The 19420-nt window shown below is 55.7% G+C and overlaps 1 protein-coding gene across 1 annotated transcript in view; it reads left to right on the top strand.

Annotated features, from left to right (window-relative positions):
• Window positions 1-19420, top strand: part of LOC125282191 (uncharacterized) — an 89954-nt gene that overhangs the window by 17649 nt on the left and 52885 nt on the right. The window contains exon 3 of the mRNA XM_057306416.1: window positions 11638-11723. Coding sequence (XP_057162399.1) covers window positions 11638-11723 — 86 coding nt within the window. The remainder of the gene's footprint in view (window positions 1-11637; window positions 11724-19420) is intronic.

Below are 19420 nucleotides of genomic sequence, written 5' to 3'. Positions count from 1 at the left end.
CCGTCCTCTTTGGTCTGTAAACTTGCTGTTCACTTGTTGTTTCACCTCGTTTTCGGGGGGCAGGGGCCTAGTGCCCTGTTTCGCAGGTGTTTTTGCCTGGACGGGGATGCACTGCCCCTTGCCAGGGGGCCCGGTGGGGCTCAGGGTCAGCGGGTTGCTCTGTGTGCCTTGCGTTCCCAGAGGGCTTTCCCCGCCTCTTGAGAGGGTGAGAATAAAAACGGCCGCCCGCATCTGTAGGCGCGGAGGTGTGATGCTGTTGTGCGCCAAGTTGTGTAGACGTCTGCGGTGCTCCCCACACCAAAGCTCCTTGGGGGAAGGCGGAGGGTCACAGCATTCCTGTCCTTTGCAGGGCTCCCAGACGGAGAGCTTCTGATCAAGTGGACTCCCCGTCAAGTGACTTCGTGCGAGGAGAGGGATCTCTCCCTTCTCCTCACTTGGGTCTCGAGCAGGAAGCGTAGGCACTGCTCTCACAACAACTGAACCGGAGGGTTATCGGGAATTGGGGCTGGCAGGGGCAGGGGGTCACTGCTGGAGGAGCCTGAGGGGTGTGGAGGGGCTATGCCCAGTGCCAAAGCCGCCGGTTGAGGCTCTGTCCATCCTGCAGCTTCCATGAGCACCCAGTGTGCTTTGGAAATGAGGAGGTCGTGGAATATAGGTGAGGTTCAGTGGGGTGGAACCCGGAGCCGACGACCAGGAGAGAATTCTTGAGACGTCTTTGGTGCAAAACTGGTGGTTTATGACAGGACCCGTGGCAGATAGAGCTGCTGCCCCGGCTTGTGAGGGGTGGCTGATGATAAGACTATGGGGTTGGGGGAAGGGAAGGGAAAAGGGAGGTTGAGATAATACTTGCATATGTTAAAGAAGACTCCCAAGGTACAGAGGCCTTGCCATTGTCTAGGGAAGGTGGTTTTGCCCTCTAGCAAGGCATGGACATTAAGACGGTTGGGAACTTCCTGGAGGCTGCAGATTAGAAGGACATTTCATTGTATCTACTTTCCCTTCAGGAAGCTAAGTAATTGATAGAAAGGCTTGGTTCTTGTAAAGTGCTAAGACGTTGGGAAACTGAGGGAGACTTAAGTCTTGCAGGATTGTGGTGTCTATAGGTGAACTATTTCTTTGCCCTTTAGGGCAGCCGGGAGTGCCTGAGGAATGTCACGTCCACCCCATGGTGGGGGGTGGGTGTGGGGTGTCAGTTCCGGCTTTGTCCTCCTCAGCTAGCCTTCTCTTGCCTCCTCAGTAAAGGTCCCTCCTGTTCACAGAGGTTCAAGCAGTTCTCGCTGTTGCCACCTAGTGGACATATGGATGAACACATTCAGGTCATGTCTGTGACTCCCTGAGCTGAGCGGCCCTGAGAGGTTGGTTCCTTCCTGCGAGGAGAGGGCCCAAAAAGGATGGACCCGGAGCAAGCAGACAAGTGTGGCCCGGCCGACGCCCCTCTGCTGGCCTGGAAGCAGGACCCGGTTGCTCTACTTAGAAGCTGAGTTCTAGAGCAAGAGGGGCTGGAGTGGCTGGGGTGTGTCCCGGGACGGGGTCTGGATGAGGGGTGTTCCAGGACGGGGGGTGGGGGTGGGGTGGGGGGGCAGGGCTGCTTGTGGAGGGAGGATCCATGAGGGCGGTAGGGACAGGCTCTCCCGTGCTCCACGGGTCCCGCCCAGGTAGCCTGGTGGCCTCAGTGCTGGCTTGTCTTCCTCGTGATTTCAGGGTTCATCTCTAGTCTCCGGGGACCCTCCTTTCCCGAGCAAGGCTCCACGGAAAGAAAGAGAGTATAGCTAGAGGACCCTGCAGCCAATACTCCCAACAATGGGACTAGCGTGTGTTCCAGAAATTGTGCTTTTAGGAAACAGCCCTAAAGCAGAAGAGATTTACGGCACATTGTACTCTTCACTTTAAGGAGGAGACTCAAAGAATTGGAGAGGTCTCAGTTGTTGGGCAGGTGGTGCTGCTGAGTAAATGATGTGTAGCCCCTGAAAATGCAGAAGGGGACAGGAGAGGAGTAGCAGTGCCTGTCCACTGTGGGGACCTCAGGCCGAACAAGAGCCCAGCTGTGGAACCCTCCCTGCCCCACCCTGTCCCCCACACAGGCAAACCCCCTCCCCCGCTCTCACTCACCCATACACTCCGAGGGAAAGGACTGGAAGAGGGACGCCATGTGTTATGGGCTATCATGGTAGAAGGTAGAAGGAATGTGTCTTCCTTTCTTCATATTTACATCACTCTTTTGCTACCAAAACGTAATCTGGCTGAAACCTTAGAGAACTTTTAAATTACCTGATATGTTTGTAATAAAGAGGAAGATTTAATATGCAGTCTTAATATTTTTATAACATGCACATTAGAATCATTGAAACCTGGCCTATCCAGGAAAATGAAAGATTTTGAAGGTGTCTCCTGGACCCAGAGATTTCTGGCTCCTGGGTCACACTTACAAAAGGGAAGCCTATCCCAGATCATGAAAACATTTCATTTTGGGGCTTCACATGCGCAGTATTGTATCAGCAATATTCCTTTGTAGTGAAAAGGGTTTTTTTTGTTTGTTTGTTTGTTTCTGTTTTTGTTTTTCTGTGTTTGTTTGTTTTTTAAGAGAAAAAAAGCTGAAAAAAAAAATGAATCACTCATAGGTTACGTAGCTAGATACAGAAAGGCCACACTGCCTGATCCCACACACATGAAAACCCAGAAGAAGTAACTCACAGAGGCGGAGATGAGAGGGGAGCCGTGGCTACAGGGACTGGGCTGAGGGAATGAGCAGTATCTGACGAGTGGCACGGGAGTGTCTGGGAGGGAAATATTGTAGAAGGACAGGTTGTGAAACACTGTGTACCTAATGACACCTGGAGGTACAGTTTAAAAGGATCAGAGTAAAATTCCATGAAAACTCAATTTATCCTTTATTTATAGACCAGAATGTATTAAGCTATGAAATAGGTGCATGAACAACGCAAAAATTAGAAACACTGGAATGACAGGGGAGGGGAAGCCGTCCTTTGGGGATTCAGCGAGCAGGAACTGCTGCTCCGGGGCCGGGGCCGAGGCCGTATGCTCCACTGAGAGAGTTGGTAGGCGGCGCCCTTCGGCAAGCCCGATAACTGATGCTGTAGCCTGCTTGGACTCCGGGGCTGCCAAAGGTGCAGGTGGCTCTTGGAGCTGCTGACAGGGAGTCAGAGCTCTGTGTATATCCTCCGCTGGCTCTGAGAAGGCAAGTGACATCAGGGGCCCTTCAGGGACCTCCATAGTTAGTGCCGCAGCGTGCGCGGGCACCGGGGCTGCCAAAGGTGCAGGTGGGTCTTCAAGCTCCTGACAGGGAGTCAGAGCGCTGAGTATATCCTGCCGTGGCTCTGAAATGGGAGCTGTCATCACGCGCTCTTCAGGGACCTCCATGGCTGGTGCCGGAGCCTGCTCAGGCTCCCGCGCTGTCAAAGGTGCAGGTGACTCTTCTTGCACCTGAGAGAGGGTCAGCGCCCTGAGTATATCCTCTGTTGGCTCTGATATGGGACGTGGCCTAAGGGGCTCCTCAGGGACCTCCGTAGCTGGTGCTGCAGGCTGCTCGGGTTCCGGTGCTGCCAAGGGCGGAGGTGGCTCTTGGAGCTCCTGACAGGGAGTCAGAGCAGTGAGTATGTCCTGCGCCGGCTCTGACAGGGCAGGTGGCATCAGGGGCCCTTCAGGGACCTCCAGAGCTAGTGCTGCAGCGTGCGCGGGCGCCGGGGCTGCAAAAGGTGCAGGTGACTCTTCTAGCTCCCGACAGAGAGTCCGAGTTGTGAGTATAGCCTCCGCTGGCTCTGACATGTCACGTGGCCAAAGGGGCTCTTCAGGGACCTGCATAGGTAGGACTGGAGCCAGCTCGGGCTCTGGGGCTGCCAAGGGCGCAGGTGGCTCTTGGAGCTTCTGACAGGGAGTCAGAGCTGTTTGTATCTCCTGCGCCGTCTTCGACAGGGCAGGTGGCATCAGGGGCCCTTCAGGGACCTCCATAGCTGGAGCTGGAGCCTGCTCGGGCTCTGGGGCTGCCATAGATGCCAGTGGCTCTTGCAGCTCATGACCGTTCGTCAGAGCTGTGAGTGTATCCTCCGCTTCCTCTGACATGGCAAGTGGCATCGGGGGCCCTTCAGGAACCTCCATAGTTGGTGCTGCAGCGTGCGTGGGCGCCGGGGCTGCGAAAAGTGCCGGTCGGTCTTCAAGCTCCTGATAGGGAGTCAGAGCTGGGAGTATATCCTCTGTTGGCTGTGACATGGGACGCGGCCTAAGGGGCTCTTCAGGGACCTCCGAAGGTGGTGCTGCAGGCTGCTCGGGCTCCGGCGCTGCCAAGGCCGGACGTGGCTCCTGGAGCTCCTGAGAGGGAGTCAGAGCAGTGAGTATGTCCTGCGCCGTCTCCGACAGGGCAGGTGGCATCAGGGTCCCCTCAGGGACCTCCATAGGTAGTGCTGGAGCCTGCTCGGGCTCCAGGCTTTCCAAAGGTGCAGGTGACTCTTGTAGCTCCCGACAGAGAGTCAGAGCTGGGAGTATATCCTGCCGTGGCTCTGACGTGGGAGGTGTCATCTCGGGCTCTTCAGGGACCTCCGTGGCTGGTGCTGGGGCCTGCTGAGGCTCCTGGCTTTCCAAGGGTGCAGGTGACTCTTGGACGTCCTCACGGTGGATCAGAGCTCTGACCACCAGCTGCACTGGGCCCGACACGACAGATGACGTCCCTGCTCTTTTGAGTTGCTGAGCTCCAGCAGCAGTGATGGGATTTTCCAGCTCAGGCTCTGAAGCTGCATCAGGCACCACAGTGGGAGCTGGGACTAGCTTTCGGCGCGGTTGCGGATCTCGCTGTGGGGCTGCTGCTGTCGCTCCAAGAAGAGAAAGTATGGTCATCATGATTGTCTTTCCATGTCCCTTCCAAATGAAGGCAACTTTGCCCACCACTCAGTATTGTCTAAGAACCCATCCCTGGGTGGTCTCCCCAAACTGTAGCCCATGGGGACAGTGATCTGAGACCACTCCTTGCTCCCAGCCACACTGCAGTCTGTGGAGGCTTGCTCTGTGTGGCCCACTCTCTCCCCTCCACAGGCCTCCATCAGTCACCCCCAGTCCTCCTCACCCCCAGCCTCCGGCTCAGCGGGCTCGAGGTGTCGCAGCCGAGAGAGGAGGAGCCAGGCACGTTGCTCCAGGTCTGAGCCTGGCACGAGGAACCCTACGTATGCCAGTAGTGTCTTTAGGCAGGGAAATTCCGGGGGCTGGAAGAAATCTTCAGGGTAGTGGTCCAGCCAGGTGCCCAGGATGGAGGAGATGACCCTGGGGACAGACAGGTGGGCAGAGGAGTCAGAGGACAGGGCACCTCCCACGCGGATGCCCCAGGGAGCCCCTGTGGGAACCTGGGCCCCTGGGTCCCCGGCTCCTGGCTGTCAGAGCCCATTCCTACTCCATGTCCACCTGTGATGTGGCAGAGCTGCCTGAGGCAGGCCTGGTCACTGAGGAGGGGCTGGCCCAAAGCCTCTGTGAGTGGGAGTCCTTGACCCCTGGTGTGACCATTTCTGTCCTCCAAGCGGAAGCTGGACACCCTGCTCAGTCTCCCTGCCCACTTGCCGCGTGACTTGCACTGCATGTGGGCAGGGAGGGGTGGCGTGTCTGGCGTGGTCATTGCTATGACTATCCAATCAAGGAGGGAACTAAGGGACTCTGTCCCATCCCTGGCCTTCCCAGGACCCTCCCGATACCGCCCACTTCCCCTCCCGTGCCTACGTGCTGCCTCGTTCAGTAGGTGCCAGGAGAGGGTGTCCTTGCGTGGACACTAATCTCCCACTGGCTGGGGGACGTCCAGTCCCCGAGCCCTCCCTGGGTCTCCTGAGTACCTGCTGAGCACCCAGTGTCGACGTTCCACCAGATGTGTGGAAGCCACGCCCTTTGTTCTGGGTCCCAGGATTAGGGTAGAGACAGGGCTGAGAGGCGGCGGGGATGGGGAATGACTCTGTTAGGGGCTGAGGCTGCCCTCCAGCCCGCTCTGCTCTCCCACAGTGCCCACACCCCACCCAGGGCTCTCCAGGCCCCCTTTCCTCTTCTGCAGAAGCAGCCCTCAGACCTGGACCCTCTCACAGGAATGGCAGATGTGTGGGATGAGGGTCCAGCAGCCCCCAGATCACAGTCCCCTCGCTGCCCTCTCGAAGAAGGAAGGGCCCTGTGCATTAGCCAAAGCTCACTCACGTGCCCCGCTGCTCCTGGTCTCCGCCGATCTCGTCCCAGGAAGAGAGGACGCATCCGTAGCTAGAGGAGGCCGGAGGGGTGGGGGGGGGATCGCATGAAATGCCCTGTGAACCCTCCCTCTCATCGTATCTAGTGTCACTGTCTGACTGCCGACTAGAATGGAGCCCTGGGGTGCTCCCGGGTGCTGTCTGCTGTGTGCGTGGGATCACAGTCAGCGCCCAGGGAAGCGTCTGCAGGTCTGCACCTAGAAGGGCATCCATCCTTTATGCTCGATGAATGAAAGGGCCCCCACCAGCCCCATCCCAGAGAGCTGAGTGGGCCTGGGGCCCCCTGCTCATGCCCGGGCATGCCTGCTCTGGTCTCACCCAGGACACAGACCCCAGATGGAGTGTCAGATGTCCTTTTCCAAGGGGAAAAGAGCCCAGCTCAAGACCGTGGTGACGGTGAGGGCTGAGGCAGAGGCTTCTTCATGGGGAGCGGGACGATGATCCACGAGCACGACCACAGCCCCCGTAGAGGACCTTTCCACAGGGCCAGGCGCCCAGGTGTCCTTACCCTCCAGGACCCCACTGAGTCCCTGTAATAACTCTGCCCCAGTCCGAGGAGCCCACTGAGGCTCCGCGAAGTTGGGTGGCATTCCCCAGACTCCCAGGCAGGAGGTGGGCAAATCCCACTGGGCTGTGGAGGGGCAGGGTGCTCACCTTGTCACCAGCTGGTCCAGCACCTCCTGGGTGGTAGCATAAGCTCTGTATGTGGCCAGGAACATGGAGACGTAGCTGAGGTCTCCGTCTAGGAAGGCGGGCAGCAGGTGTTCTACTCGCTTCTTCAGCAGCTCTGCCCGTTGGGGCCGCACCACGCAGGTCCCATTGCTCTTCACGGTTGAGGCCTTTCTAGCCTGAGGTGGGACAGGGGAGACATGCGGTCTTCACTGCGGTCACCAGGAGGGTTGGGGGTTGGAGCCCAGAGCAAACCCCCAGGCTCTCGGTGACGTAGGCAAAGAGGTGGGACAGGAGGGCCCACAGTAGACAAAAGGAGCAAGGTGCCTGGCTGGTTCCGTGGGTTCAGGGTCCGCCTCTTGGTTTCGGCTGAGCTCCTGATGCGCGCGTCCTGAGATCGAGTCCGTCGTCAGGCTTCGCACTTAGGGCAGGGTCTGCTTGAGGATCCTGTCTCTCCCTCTGTGTCTCCAACCCCCGTCTCTGTCTCTGTCTCTGTCTCTGTCTCTGTCTCTGTCTGTCTCTCAAAAACATAACTCGTGCAATCTCTTTAGGGAAAAAGGAGAATGGCAACAATACGGGGATGTGAGGTGGGGGGTGTGTGAATGGACGTCGGTATCTCAGGTCAGATCGTTAGCGGAGTATTGACAGCCGCTCCCTGCACTAACGGCATCGTCCCTGTGATTTCTGACGATGTATGTCAGGCTTGAGAACACAGAGACTGTTTCATGGGTGGGGGTGCTCGGGATTTTAGGGCACGTAGGATGTTCCGTGCAGCGCTGTGAGTTGGCAACAGAAGGGAATCACATGAACGTCCTGCCTCTGTGAAGGGCTCAGTGGCTGCGGTAACGGATGGGCCTTCTGGAATGTTGTGCAGCACAAGGAGGCGCCTGCTCCGGACCCTGGAGGGGCCCCAGGGATGGGTTCCTTCACAACCAAAGGGCAGAGCAATAGGCATAGTACCATGAGCCCCAGGCCCCTTTGGGGAAAAGTCTCCCAGCTCAGCAGGATCTCGAGCAAGGGATGAGAGGTGGTTTAAGGTCGCTTTTCTGATATTCGTACAGATATGTGGATAGGGACTGTGCATGGGGCCAAGGCCGTTGGCAGGGCCCTGACGGCAGGTTTGGGGAGGAGATGGGGATCCAGGTTCACATGGGAGCAGGAGTCCAGGAGGGAGCCCCGAGGAGCCCAGAGGCTGGTTTCTGGGATCTGGGTCCCTTTGTGCCGCATCGGTGCCCTGGGTGCTGGGTCCCTCCGGCACCTCCACTCACCCTGAGCCAGCGCTGGACTTTGTTGGCAGTAGGGGACTCCTTCCTGTCCTTCAAGGAGGTGGGGCAGGGGATCCCATCGTTCAGCTCCTGCCCTGTCTCCTGTGTGGAGCTCTGTAAAGACAGTGCCCGGCAGCCAGGCGGGAGGCCTCGGAGGTCTGTCTGGCTGCCTTTGCTGGTCCTCAGACCCAGGGGACTCCCTTGCAGACCCACCACACCCCAGGATGCACGCAGCTCCACCATGGAGAGAAAAGTGACACAGCTCGAGGGCCTTGGATTCACTCTGGCCCTGGTGAGAGGCACCTCAGGAATCCTCTTTCCACCCTGCCCACCGTGGCATCGGTGTGAGCATGAAGGCATCCCCAGGGTATCCACTGCCCTGCAACCTCCTCCAGCCCAGGGCGGGACCTCCCCCACATACCCCTCTTTCCCTGAAACTGGGGGGATGGGGCTGCCCAGGGATGGCTCGGAGAGGTGGCCTGGCCTGGCCTGGCCTGGCCTAGGCCGCTCAGTATTACCTTCCGGCACCTCCTGGCAAAGGCCCTGCGGCGTCGGGGGCGCGGGTTGAGCCAGTGTCTGCAGCAGGTGAAAAGTCCCTCAGCCCGGGGTTTCTGGAAGCCAGAGCCCCGGAAAATGGGCACGCAGCAAGAGAACATCTTTCGCTATCGAATGTCTCTGGCCAAGTGAGCCTGATACGGGACCGCACTAGAATGTGGGTGCCTGGTGACCAGGGTTCCAAGTTCTGTGGGGGTCGGTTATCAGGGAAGTGACTTCACTTCCTGGGATCCCCTCCCCGAGTCCACACCTGGACTAGCACCTACACAAACAGTGCTCTGGGCTGCCGACTGCTCATCCCCTTTCTGCGTGCCATGCCACATGCGTACCCGGTGACACCAACACAACCCTCTCCGCAGGCCCTAGGGAAGGTCTGGGTGCAGCCAGGGCCCCAGCTTAGAAACACCCCGGGCTCTGACGCAAGTCTCCATCTTCCCTGTTTGGGACCCCGGAGAAGCCGTTGTGCCCGTCAGGGATGGTCTGTGTCTTGCCTGTGCGATAGGGATTTTTCCAGCGGACTTCTTGCGGAAGTCCACAGGCATAGGTGGGATACCATCTAAGAAATTGGGGGAGTGGTGTCCCACGTAGGGAATACCTGCCACCACATTTTCTTCCTTTCTCACCTTCTCTGAGTCTGTAGCTCCTCCGATGCCACCCACAGTCCCTATTGTGTTGTGTGTGTATCTGTGCACATGTGTGGGCCCCAATACTCGTATTGTGCAGGCCCAGAAGATGAGAGTCCCACCTAGGGGTGGATGGGAAATAGCTTTCCCAGGTCTTAGGCTTTCTAATTTCCAAGGCAAACCCTGCAGAAGGCATTGGAGCCTTGGCTTAGAGGGGCTGAGCCCACCCTTACCCCTAGACGCTGCCAGTCGTGTGTCACGAGCCATCCCTCCTTTCCTCTGGGTGTCCTGCGGGCAGGGGTGCCGTCAGTGGGTTGCCCTGGCCTGGGCTCCTCCTCAGACGGGTACGTGCTGGGATGCCTCCTGCCTGGGATGTCGATGCTTCTTCTCATCACCCCCATACCATGTGCAGGTCTACAGCCAGTTCCAAAGCACAACCTCTTCCCGAGCTCCCAGTGAGTAGCTAGGTTCAGCCACGGCCCCACCGTTAAGGACACTCGGAGAGCTGGGTTCAGGCCTGGTTCTGCCTTCTTACCAGTCTGTGATTCTGGGCAAGGCACGGACCCTGCTGGGGTCTTCCCCTTGTTGCAGAGGCTGTCTCTTACGTAACTGATTTTCTTTTATTTGAAAGATTTTCTGTGTTGGTTTGAGAGACAGAGTGTGGGGGGTGGGGAGGATAGAGGGAGAGGGGAGACAGAATCTCAAGCCGACTCTGGGCTGAGTGTGATGCGCAACGCTGGTCTTGATCCCAAGACCCTGAGTTCGTGACCTGAGTCCAGATCACGAGTCGGAGGCGTAAGCAACTGAGCCACCCAGGCGCCCTGGCAAAAGAACACTTTCGATATATTTCCAGGCAATGCAGGGAAGTGACTAGTGCAAGGGGGAAGACAAACATGAGGGACTCTGCATTTCCCTAACTTACTGCCTAAAGAGATTTCATTTCTAGTCTACGGGTCAGGAATGTAGAACACAGGCGAAGCTCAGCCATTTCCATGAGTTGGAGACAGCAAGGTGGAAGTTTGGAGAAGTCAATATGGCTGTGGTTTACAGTACAGAATACTGAGGAGAGCTGCACAGAGAAAGAGGACCTCAGAAAGCCATCTAGGATCACTTTTGAGTTGTCATAGAATTCCGCAGTAGGGCACATGTGTGAGGAACGTAGGTGGTGTGGGGAAAATAATAGCGCAGGGGAAGCAGAGAGGAAAATGTCACTAGCCTTCACACACAATCAGGAAAAGTCTGTGCTACCGGCAGCAGGCAGAGTGGAAAACCTCGTAATTCGTGGGACATTGCAAAGAGAGCTCAGAATACCAACAGAACAGTAGCAAAATACATTGAAGACTACTGTGATACCACCTAACAAACCTTTGGAAAGCTAGTCTGGAAGGATAAAATAGTTTTCCAGGAACCTCCCCATCAGAACAATCCTCAAGGGTATGTGTAGAAATATAAGCCATAGTTAATATCTAACAATTAAAATTCACGATAGCTGCCTTCCAACAAAAGATTACCAGGATGCAAAGAAGGAGAAAAGTTCACCTCGTACTGAGGAGAAAGATTAAACAATAGAAACCTACCCAGAAATGAAAAAGACGATGGAAGTATTGCACATGGACATTCAAACCACTGTTAGAAAGAGGTTTTATATACGTAAGAATGTACACAAAGGATGAAGTGAAACAGAGATATAGAAAATATGAAAACAAGGAAAACCCAACTTCTGGAGCTGAACAGTAGCACGTCTAAGATGAAAAATGTAGTAGATGGCCTTTCTTTCACGTTAGACACTAAATAGCAAAAAGAGAGAGAGAGAGACAGAGACAGAGAGAGAGAGAACGTGAATGTATGATCATTGCAGTTGTCCAGAATAAAGCAGAGAAAAGGAAGGGTGCAAACCACGCCCTGCACACAAACACTAGAGTATGTGTGAGCTTTGTAGCAATTTCACGTGGCCTGGTAGATAAGAAATTGGCTGAGGTACAGAAAAAAACTGTTTGAAGAAGTAATGTCTGATTATTATCTGAATTGTATGAACCCTCTCCACCCAGAGATTCAAGAATGCAGGAATCCAGCCAACAAAACCCCCAAACATAAAGATCATGAAAAAAACCCTCCTTATCAACCTACATCCCAATAAAATTGCTTCAGACCAATGATAAAGAAAAAATCTAAAAAAGCAGATGGAGATGAGTCCATTGCGTTACCTGTCACGTCCCTAATTCTGTAGATGGTCTCTGTTTCTTTCTGGTCTGTGGTACTCTTGGAGTGTCTCTTCACTTACAGGATCCCCCTTCCTATTTCTTGCAGGGTGGTTTCGCGGCCAAATCCTTTGAGTTCCTTTCTGTCCTGGAAGCTCTTTATCTCTGCTCCTATTCGGAATGCCTCCTTGCTGGGTAAAGTATTCTTGGCTGCATGTTTTTCTCATTTAGTACCCTGACTCGATCACGCCAGCCCTTTCTGGTGTGCCAGGTCTCCGTGGATAGGTATGTGGCTAGAAGACCCTCTTGTCTCAAGCTGCTTTCAGGATTTTCTCTTTGTGTCTGAAATTGCAAACGTCACTGTATATGTTAGGGTGTTCCTCTATTCCTGTGGATTTGGGGAAGAGTCCTCTCTACCTCTTGGACTTGAATGCCCGTTTCCCTCCCAGATTGGGGAAGTTCTCAGCTACGATCTACACAGACAGATCTTCTGTCCCTCTGTGTCTTCTCCCTCGGGGCCAGAAGTAATTCCAATATTGTTTCCTTTTGTGGCATCACTGATTTTTCGATTCCCCCACCCATGGTCCATTCGTTGGCTTTCTCTCTTTTCCTCGGCTTCCTTCCTTTCCGTCAGCTTGTCTTTGGTGTCCCTGACTCTGTCTTCTGCCTCATTGACCCTGGCCGTTAGAGTGTCCACATGCAATGTAGACTGCATCTCAGTTAGAGCCTTTGGAATTTGGGCCTGATTCGATTTCATTTCTGCACTCTGAGAGTCTCTCGTGTCATTTAGACTTTTTTCAAGCCCAGCTAGCAACTCTGTAATTGTCATCCTGAGTTCCAGCTCTGACATCTTACTTAAAACCGTATGCATTAGATCAGTGGCCGAGAGGGTTACCTCTGGCTCTTTCTTTTGCCGTGAATCCCTCCCTCTAGTCACTTTTCCCAGAGAAGAATGGATGGGGGAGAGAGAGATTAGGATCTCACAGGGTGGACAAAACAGGGTGAGCCACTTGGTCCCGAGTGTCTGTTGGTCTGTGTGTTGGAAGTCACTAAATCCCAAAATGGTAAAGAAAGCCAAACTCATATATACACAGAAATCAAATTGAATATAGCGACAGGAATCCAAGAATGAAGAATATGTGTATCAAATGTCAATGTAAAAAATGAAAGTTAAGAAAAGATTGAAAAATGAAGAGTTGCTAAAAGAAAAAGAAAAAGTAGTTGGAAAGGGAAAAAAGACAGAAAAAAAAAAAAAACAACGAAATGGAAAATGTTGAATGGAGAGAGAAATGAATGATGAGAAAAAGCCTCGAGCTCTAGGTGCTATTTTCCCCTAGCGCTGGAGTTTGGCCGTCCTCTTTGGTCTGTAAACTTGCTGTTCACTTGTTGTTTCACCTCGTTTTCGGGGGGCAGGGGCCTAGTGCCCTGTTTCGCAGGTGTTTTTGCCTGGACGGGGATGCACTGCCCCTTGCCAGGGGGCCCGGTGGGGCTCAGGGTCAGCGGGTTGCTCTGTGTGCCTTGCGTTCCCAGAGGGCTTTCCCCGCCTCTTGAGAGGGTGAGAATAAAAACGGCCGCCCGCATCTGTAGGCGCGGAGGTGTGATGCTGTTGTGCGCCAAGTTGTGTAGACGTCTGCGGTGCTCCCCACACCAAAGCTCCTTGGGGGAAGGCGGAGGGTCACAGCATTCCTGTCCTTTGCAGGGCTCCCAGACGGAGAGCTTCTGATCAAGTGGACTCCCCGTCAAGTGACTTCGTGCGAGGAGAGGGATCTCTCCCTTCTCCTCACTTGGGTCTCGAGCAGGAAGCGTAGGCACTGCTCTCACAACAACTGAACCGGAGGGTTATCGGGAATTGGGGCTGGCAGGGGCAGGGGGTCACTGCTGGAGGAGCCTGAGGGGTGTGGAGGGGCTATGCCCAGTGCCAAAGCCGCCGGTTGAGGCTCTGTCCATCCTGCAGCTTCCATGAGCACCCAGTGTGCTTTGGAAATGAGGAGGTCGTGGAATATAGGTGAGGTTCAGTGGGGTGGAACCCGGAGCCGACGACCAGGAGAGAATTCTTGAGACGTCTTTGGTGCAAAACTGGTGGTTTATGACAGGACCCGTGGCAGATAGAGCTGCTGCCCCGGCTTGTGAGGGGTGGCTGATGATAAGACTATGGGGTTGGGGGAAGGGAAGGGAAAAGGGAGGTTGAGATAATACTTGCATATGTTAAAGAAGACTCCCAAGGTACAGAGGCCTTGCCATTGTCTAGGGAAGGTGGTTTTGCCCTCTAGCAAGGCATGGACATTAAGACGGTTGGGAACTTCCTGGAGGCTGCAGATTAGAAGGACATTTCATTGTATCTACTTTCCCTTCAGGAAGCTAAGTAATTGATAGAAAGGCTTGGTTCTTGTAAAGTGCTAAGACGTTGGGAAACTGAGGGAGACTTAAGTCTTGCAGGATTGTGGTGTCTATAGGTGAACTATTTCTTTGCCCTTTAGGGCAGCCGGGAGTGCCTGAGGAATGTCACGTCCACCCCATGGTGGGGGGTGGGTGTGGGGTGTCAGTTCCGGCTTTGTCCTCCTCAGCTAGCCTTCTCTTGCCTCCTCAGTAAAGGTCCCTCCTGTTCACAGAGGTTCAAGCAGTTCTCGCTGTTGCCACCTAGTGGACATATGGATGAACACATTCAGGTCATGTCTGTGACTCCCTGAGCTGAGCGGCCCTGAGAGGTTGGTTCCTTCCTGCGAGGAGAGGGCCCAAAAAGGATGGACCCGGAGCAAGCAGACAAGTGTGGCCCGGCCGACGCCCCTCTGCTGGCCTGGAAGCAGGACCCGGTTGCTCTACTTAGAAGCTGAGTTCTAGAGCAAGAGGGGCTGGAGTGGCTGGGGTGTGTCCCGGGACGGGGTCTGGATGAGGGGTGTTCCAGGACGGGGGGTGGGGGTGGGGTGGGGGGGCAGGGCTGCTTGTGGAGGGAGGATCCATGAGGGCGGTAGGGACAGGCTCTCCCGTGCTCCACGGGTCCCGCCCAGGTAGCCTGGTGGCCTCAGTGCTGGCTTGTCTTCCTCGTGATTTCAGGGTTCATCTCTAGTCTCCGGGGACCCTCCTTTCCCGAGCAAGGCTCCACGGAAAGAAAGAGAGTATAGCTAGAGGACCCTGCAGCCAATACTCCCAACAATGGGACTAGCGTGTGTTCCAGAAATTGTGCTTTTAGGAAACAGCCCTAAAGCAGAAGAGATTTACGGCACATTGTACTCTTCACTTTAAGGAGGAGACTCAAAGAATTGGAGAGGTCTCAGTTGTTGGGCAGGTGGTGCTGCTGAGTAAATGATGTGTAGCCCCTGAAAATGCAGAAGGGGACAGGAGAGGAGTAGCAGTGCCTGTCCACTGTGGGGACCTCAGGCCGAACAAGAGCCCAGCTGTGGAACCCTCCCTGCCCCACCCTGTCCCCCACACAGGCAAACCCCCTCCCCCGCTCTCACTCACCCATACACTCCGAGGGAAAGGACTGGAAGAGGGACGCCATGTGTTATGGGCTATCATGGTAGAAGGTAGAAGGAATGTGTCTTCCTTTCTTCATATTTACATCACTCTTTTGCTACCAAAACGTAATCTGGCTGAAACCTTAGAGAACTTTTAAATTACCTGATATGTTTGTAATAAAGAGGAAGATTTAATATGCAGTCTTAATATTTTTATAACATGCACATTAGAATCATTGAAACCTGGCCTATCCAGGAAAATGAAAGATTTTGAAGGTGTCTCCTGGACCCAGAGATTTCTGGCTCCTGGGTCACACTTACAAAAGGGAAGCCTATCCCAGATCATGAAAACATTTCATTTTGGGGCTTCACATGCGCAGTATTGTATCAGCAATATTCCTTTGTAGTGAAAAGGGTTTTTTTTGTTTGTTTGTTTGTTTCTGTTTTTGTTTTTCTGTGTTTGTTTGTTTTTTAAGAGAAAAAAAGCTGAAAAAAAAAATGAATCACTCATAGGTTACGTAGCTAGATACAGAAAGGCCACACTGCCTGATCCCACACACATGAAAACCCAGAAGAAGTAACTCACAGAGGCGGAGATGAGAGGGGAGCCGTGGCTACAGGGACTGGGCTGAGGGAATGAGCAGTATCTGACGAGTGGCACGGGAGTGTCTGGGAGGGAAATATTGTAGAAGGACAGGTTGTGAAACACTGTGTACCTAATGACACCTGGAGGTACAGTTTAAAAGGATCAGAGTAAAATTCCATGAAAACTCAATTTATCCTTTATTTATAGACCAGAATGTATTAAGCTATGAAATAGGTGCATGAACAACGCAAAAATTAGAAACACTGGAATGACAGGGGAGGGGAAGCCGTCCTTTGGGGATTCAGCGAGCAGGAACTGCTGCTCCGGGGCCGGGGCCGAGGCCGTATGCTCCACTGAGAGAGTTGGTAGGCGGCGCCCTTCGGCAAGCCCGATAACTGATGCTGTAGCCTGCTTGGACTCCGGGGCTGCCAAAGGTGCAGGTGGCTCTTGGAGCTGCTGACAGGGAGTCAGAGCTCTGTGTATATCCTCCGCTGGCTCTGAGAAGGCAAGTGACATCAGGGGCCCTTCAGGGACCTCCATAGTTAGTGCCGCAGCGTGCGCGGGCACCGGGGCTGCCAAAGGTGCAGGTGGGTCTTCAAGCTCCTGACAGGGAGTCAGAGCGCTGAGTATATCCTGCCGTGGCTCTGAAATGGGAGCTGTCATCACGCGCTCTTCAGGGACCTCCATGGCTGGTGCCGGAGCCTGCTCAGGCTCCCGCGCTGTCAAAGGTGCAGGTGACTCTTCTTGCACCTGAGAGAGGGTCAGCGCCCTGAGTATATCCTCTGTTGGCTCTGATATGGGACGTGGCCTAAGGGGCTCCTCAGGGACCTCCGTAGCTGGTGCTGCAGGCTGCTCGGGTTCCGGTGCTGCCAAGGGCGGAGGTGGCTCTTGGAGCTCCTGACAGGGAGTCAGAGCAGTGAGTATGTCCTGCGCCGGCTCTGACAGGGCAGGTGGCATCAGGGGCCCTTCAGGGACCTCCAGAGCTAGTGCTGCAGCGTGCGCGGGCGCCGGGGCTGCAAAAGGTGCAGGTGACTCTTCTAGCTCCCGACAGAGAGTCCGAGTTGTGAGTATAGCCTCCGCTGGCTCTGACATGTCACGTGGCCAAAGGGGCTCTTCAGGGACCTGCATAGGTAGGACTGGAGCCAGCTCGGGCTCTGGGGCTGCCAAGGGCGCAGGTGGCTCTTGGAGCTTCTGACAGGGAGTCAGAGCTGTTTGTATCTCCTGCGCCGTCTTCGACAGGGCAGGTGGCATCAGGGGCCCTTCAGGGACCTCCATAGCTGGAGCTGGAGCCTGCTCGGGCTCTGGGGCTGCCATAGATGCCAGTGGCTCTTGCAGCTCATGACCGTTCGTCAGAGCTGTGAGTGTATCCTCCGCTTCCTCTGACATGGCAAGTGGCATCGGGGGCCCTTCAGGAACCTCCATAGTTGGTGCTGCAGCGTGCGTGGGCGCCGGGGCTGCGAAAAGTGCCGGTCGGTCTTCAAGCTCCTGATAGGGAGTCAGAGCTGGGAGTATATCCTCTGTTGGCTGTGACATGGGACGCGGCCTAAGGGGCTCTTCAGGGACCTCCGAAGGTGGTGCTGCAGGCTGCTCGGGCTCCGGCGCTGCCAAGGCCGGACGTGGCTCCTGGAGCTCCTGAGAGGGAGTCAGAGCAGTGAGTATGTCCTGCGCCGTCTCCGACAGGGCAGGTGGCATCAGGGTCCCCTCAGGGACCTCCATAGGTAGTGCTGGAGCCTGCTCGGGCTCCAGGCTTTCCAAAGGTGCAGGTGACTCTTGTAGCTCCCGACAGAGAGTCAGAGCTGGGAGTATATCCTGCCGTGGCTCTGACGTGGGAGGTGTCATCTCGGGCTCTTCAGGGACCTCCGTGGCTGGTGCTGGGGCCTGCTGAGGCTCCTGGCTTTCCAAGGGTGCAGGTGACTCTTGGACGTCCTCACGGTGGATCAGAGCTCTGACCACCAGCTGCACTGGGCCCGACACGACAGATGACGTCCCTGCTCTTTTGAGTTGCTGAGCTCCAGCAGCAGTGATGGGATTTTCCAGCTCAGGCTCTGAAGCTGCATCAGGCACCACAGTGGGAGCTGGGACTAGCTTTCGGCGCGGTTGCGGATCTCGCTGTGGGGCTGCTGCTGTCGCTCCAAGAAGAGAAAGTATGGTCATCATGATTGTCTTTCCATGTCCCTTCCAAATGAAGGCAACTTTGCCCACCACTCAGTATTGTCTAAGAACCCATCCCTGGGTGGTCTCCCCAAACTGTAGCCCATGGGGACAGTGATCTGAGACCACTCCTTGCTCCCAGCCACACTGCAGTCTGTGGAGGCTTGCTCTGTGTGGCCCACTCTCTCCCCTCCACAGGCCTCCATCAGTCACCCCCAGTCCTCCTCACCCCCAGCCTCCGGCTCAGCGGGCTCGAGGTGTCGCAGCCGAGAGAGGAGGAGCCAGGCACGTTGCTCCAGGTCTGAGCCTGGCACGAGGAACCCTACGTATGCCAGTAGTGTCTTTAGGCAGGGAAATTCCGGGGGCTGGAAGAAATCTTCAGGGTAGTGGTCCAGCCAGGTGCCCAGGATGGAGGAGATGACCCTGGGGACAGACAGGTGGGCAGAGGAGTCAGAGGACAGGGCACCTCCCACGCGGATGCCCCAGGGAGCCCCTGTGGGAACCTGGGCCCCTGGGTCCCCGGCTCCTGGCTGTCAGAGCCCATTCCTACTCCATGTCCACCTGTGATGTGGCAGAGCTGCCTGAGGCAGGCCTGGTCACTGAGGAGGGGCTGGCCCAAAGCCTCTGTGAGTGGGAGTCCTTGACCCCTGGTGTGACCATTTCTGTCCTCCAAGCGGAAGCTGGACACCCTGCTCAGTCTCCCTGCCCACTTGCCGCGTGACTTGCACTGCATGTGGGCAGGGAGGGGTGGCGTGTCTGGCGTGGTCATTGCTATGACTATCCAATCAAGGAGGGAACTAAGGGACTCTGTCCCATCCCTGGCCTTCCCAGGACCCTCCCGATACCGCCCACTTCCCCTCCCGTGCCTACGTGCTGCCTCGTTCAGTAGGTGCCAGGAGAGGGTGTCCTTGCGTGGACACTAATCTCCCACTGGCTGGGGGACGTCCAGTCCCCGAGCCCTCCCTGGGTCTCCTGAGTACCTGCTGAGCACCCAGTGTCGACGTTCCACCAGATGTGTGGAAGCCACGCCCTTTGTTCTGGGTCCCAGGATTAGGGTAGAGACAGGGCTGAGAGGCGGCGGGGATGGGGAATGACTCTGTTAGGGGCTGAGGCTGCCCTCCAGCCCGCTCTGCTCTCCCACAGTGCCCACACCCCACCCAGGGCTCTCCAGGCCCCCTTTCCTCTTCTGCAGAAGCAGCCCTCAGACCTGGACCCTCTCACAGGAATGGCAGATGTGTGGGATGAGGGTCCAGCAGCCCCCAGATCACAGTCCCCTCGCTGCCCTCTCGAAGAAGGAAGGGCCCTGTGCATTAGCCAAAGCTCACTCACGTGCCCCGCTGCTCCTGGTCTCCGCCGATCTCGTCCCAGGAAGAGAGGACGCATCCGTAGCTAGAGGAGGCCGGAGGGGTGGGGGGGGGATCGCATGAAATGCCCTGTGAACCCTCCCTCTCATCGTATCTAGTGTCACTGTCTGACTGCCGACTAGAATGGAGCCCTGGGGTGCTCCCGGGTGCTGTCTGCTGTGTGCGTGGGATCACAGTCAGCGCCCAGGGAAGCGTCTGCAGGTCTGCACCTAGAAGGGCATCCATCCTTTATGCTCGATGAATGAAAGGGCCCCCACCAGCCCCATCCCAGAGAGCTGAGTGGGCCTGGGGCCCCCTGCTCATGCCCGGGCATGCCTGCTCTGGTCTCACCCAGGA

The sequence above is a fragment of the Ursus arctos genome, unplaced genomic scaffold, assembly GCF_023065955.2.
Source record: "Ursus arctos isolate Adak ecotype North America unplaced genomic scaffold, UrsArc2.0 scaffold_37, whole genome shotgun sequence".
In the NCBI taxonomy this organism is placed as follows: Eukaryota; Metazoa; Chordata; class Mammalia; order Carnivora; family Ursidae; genus Ursus; species Ursus arctos.
The sequence above is the reverse complement of the archived record's forward strand: the minus strand, read 5'-3'. Positions and strand labels throughout refer to the sequence as shown.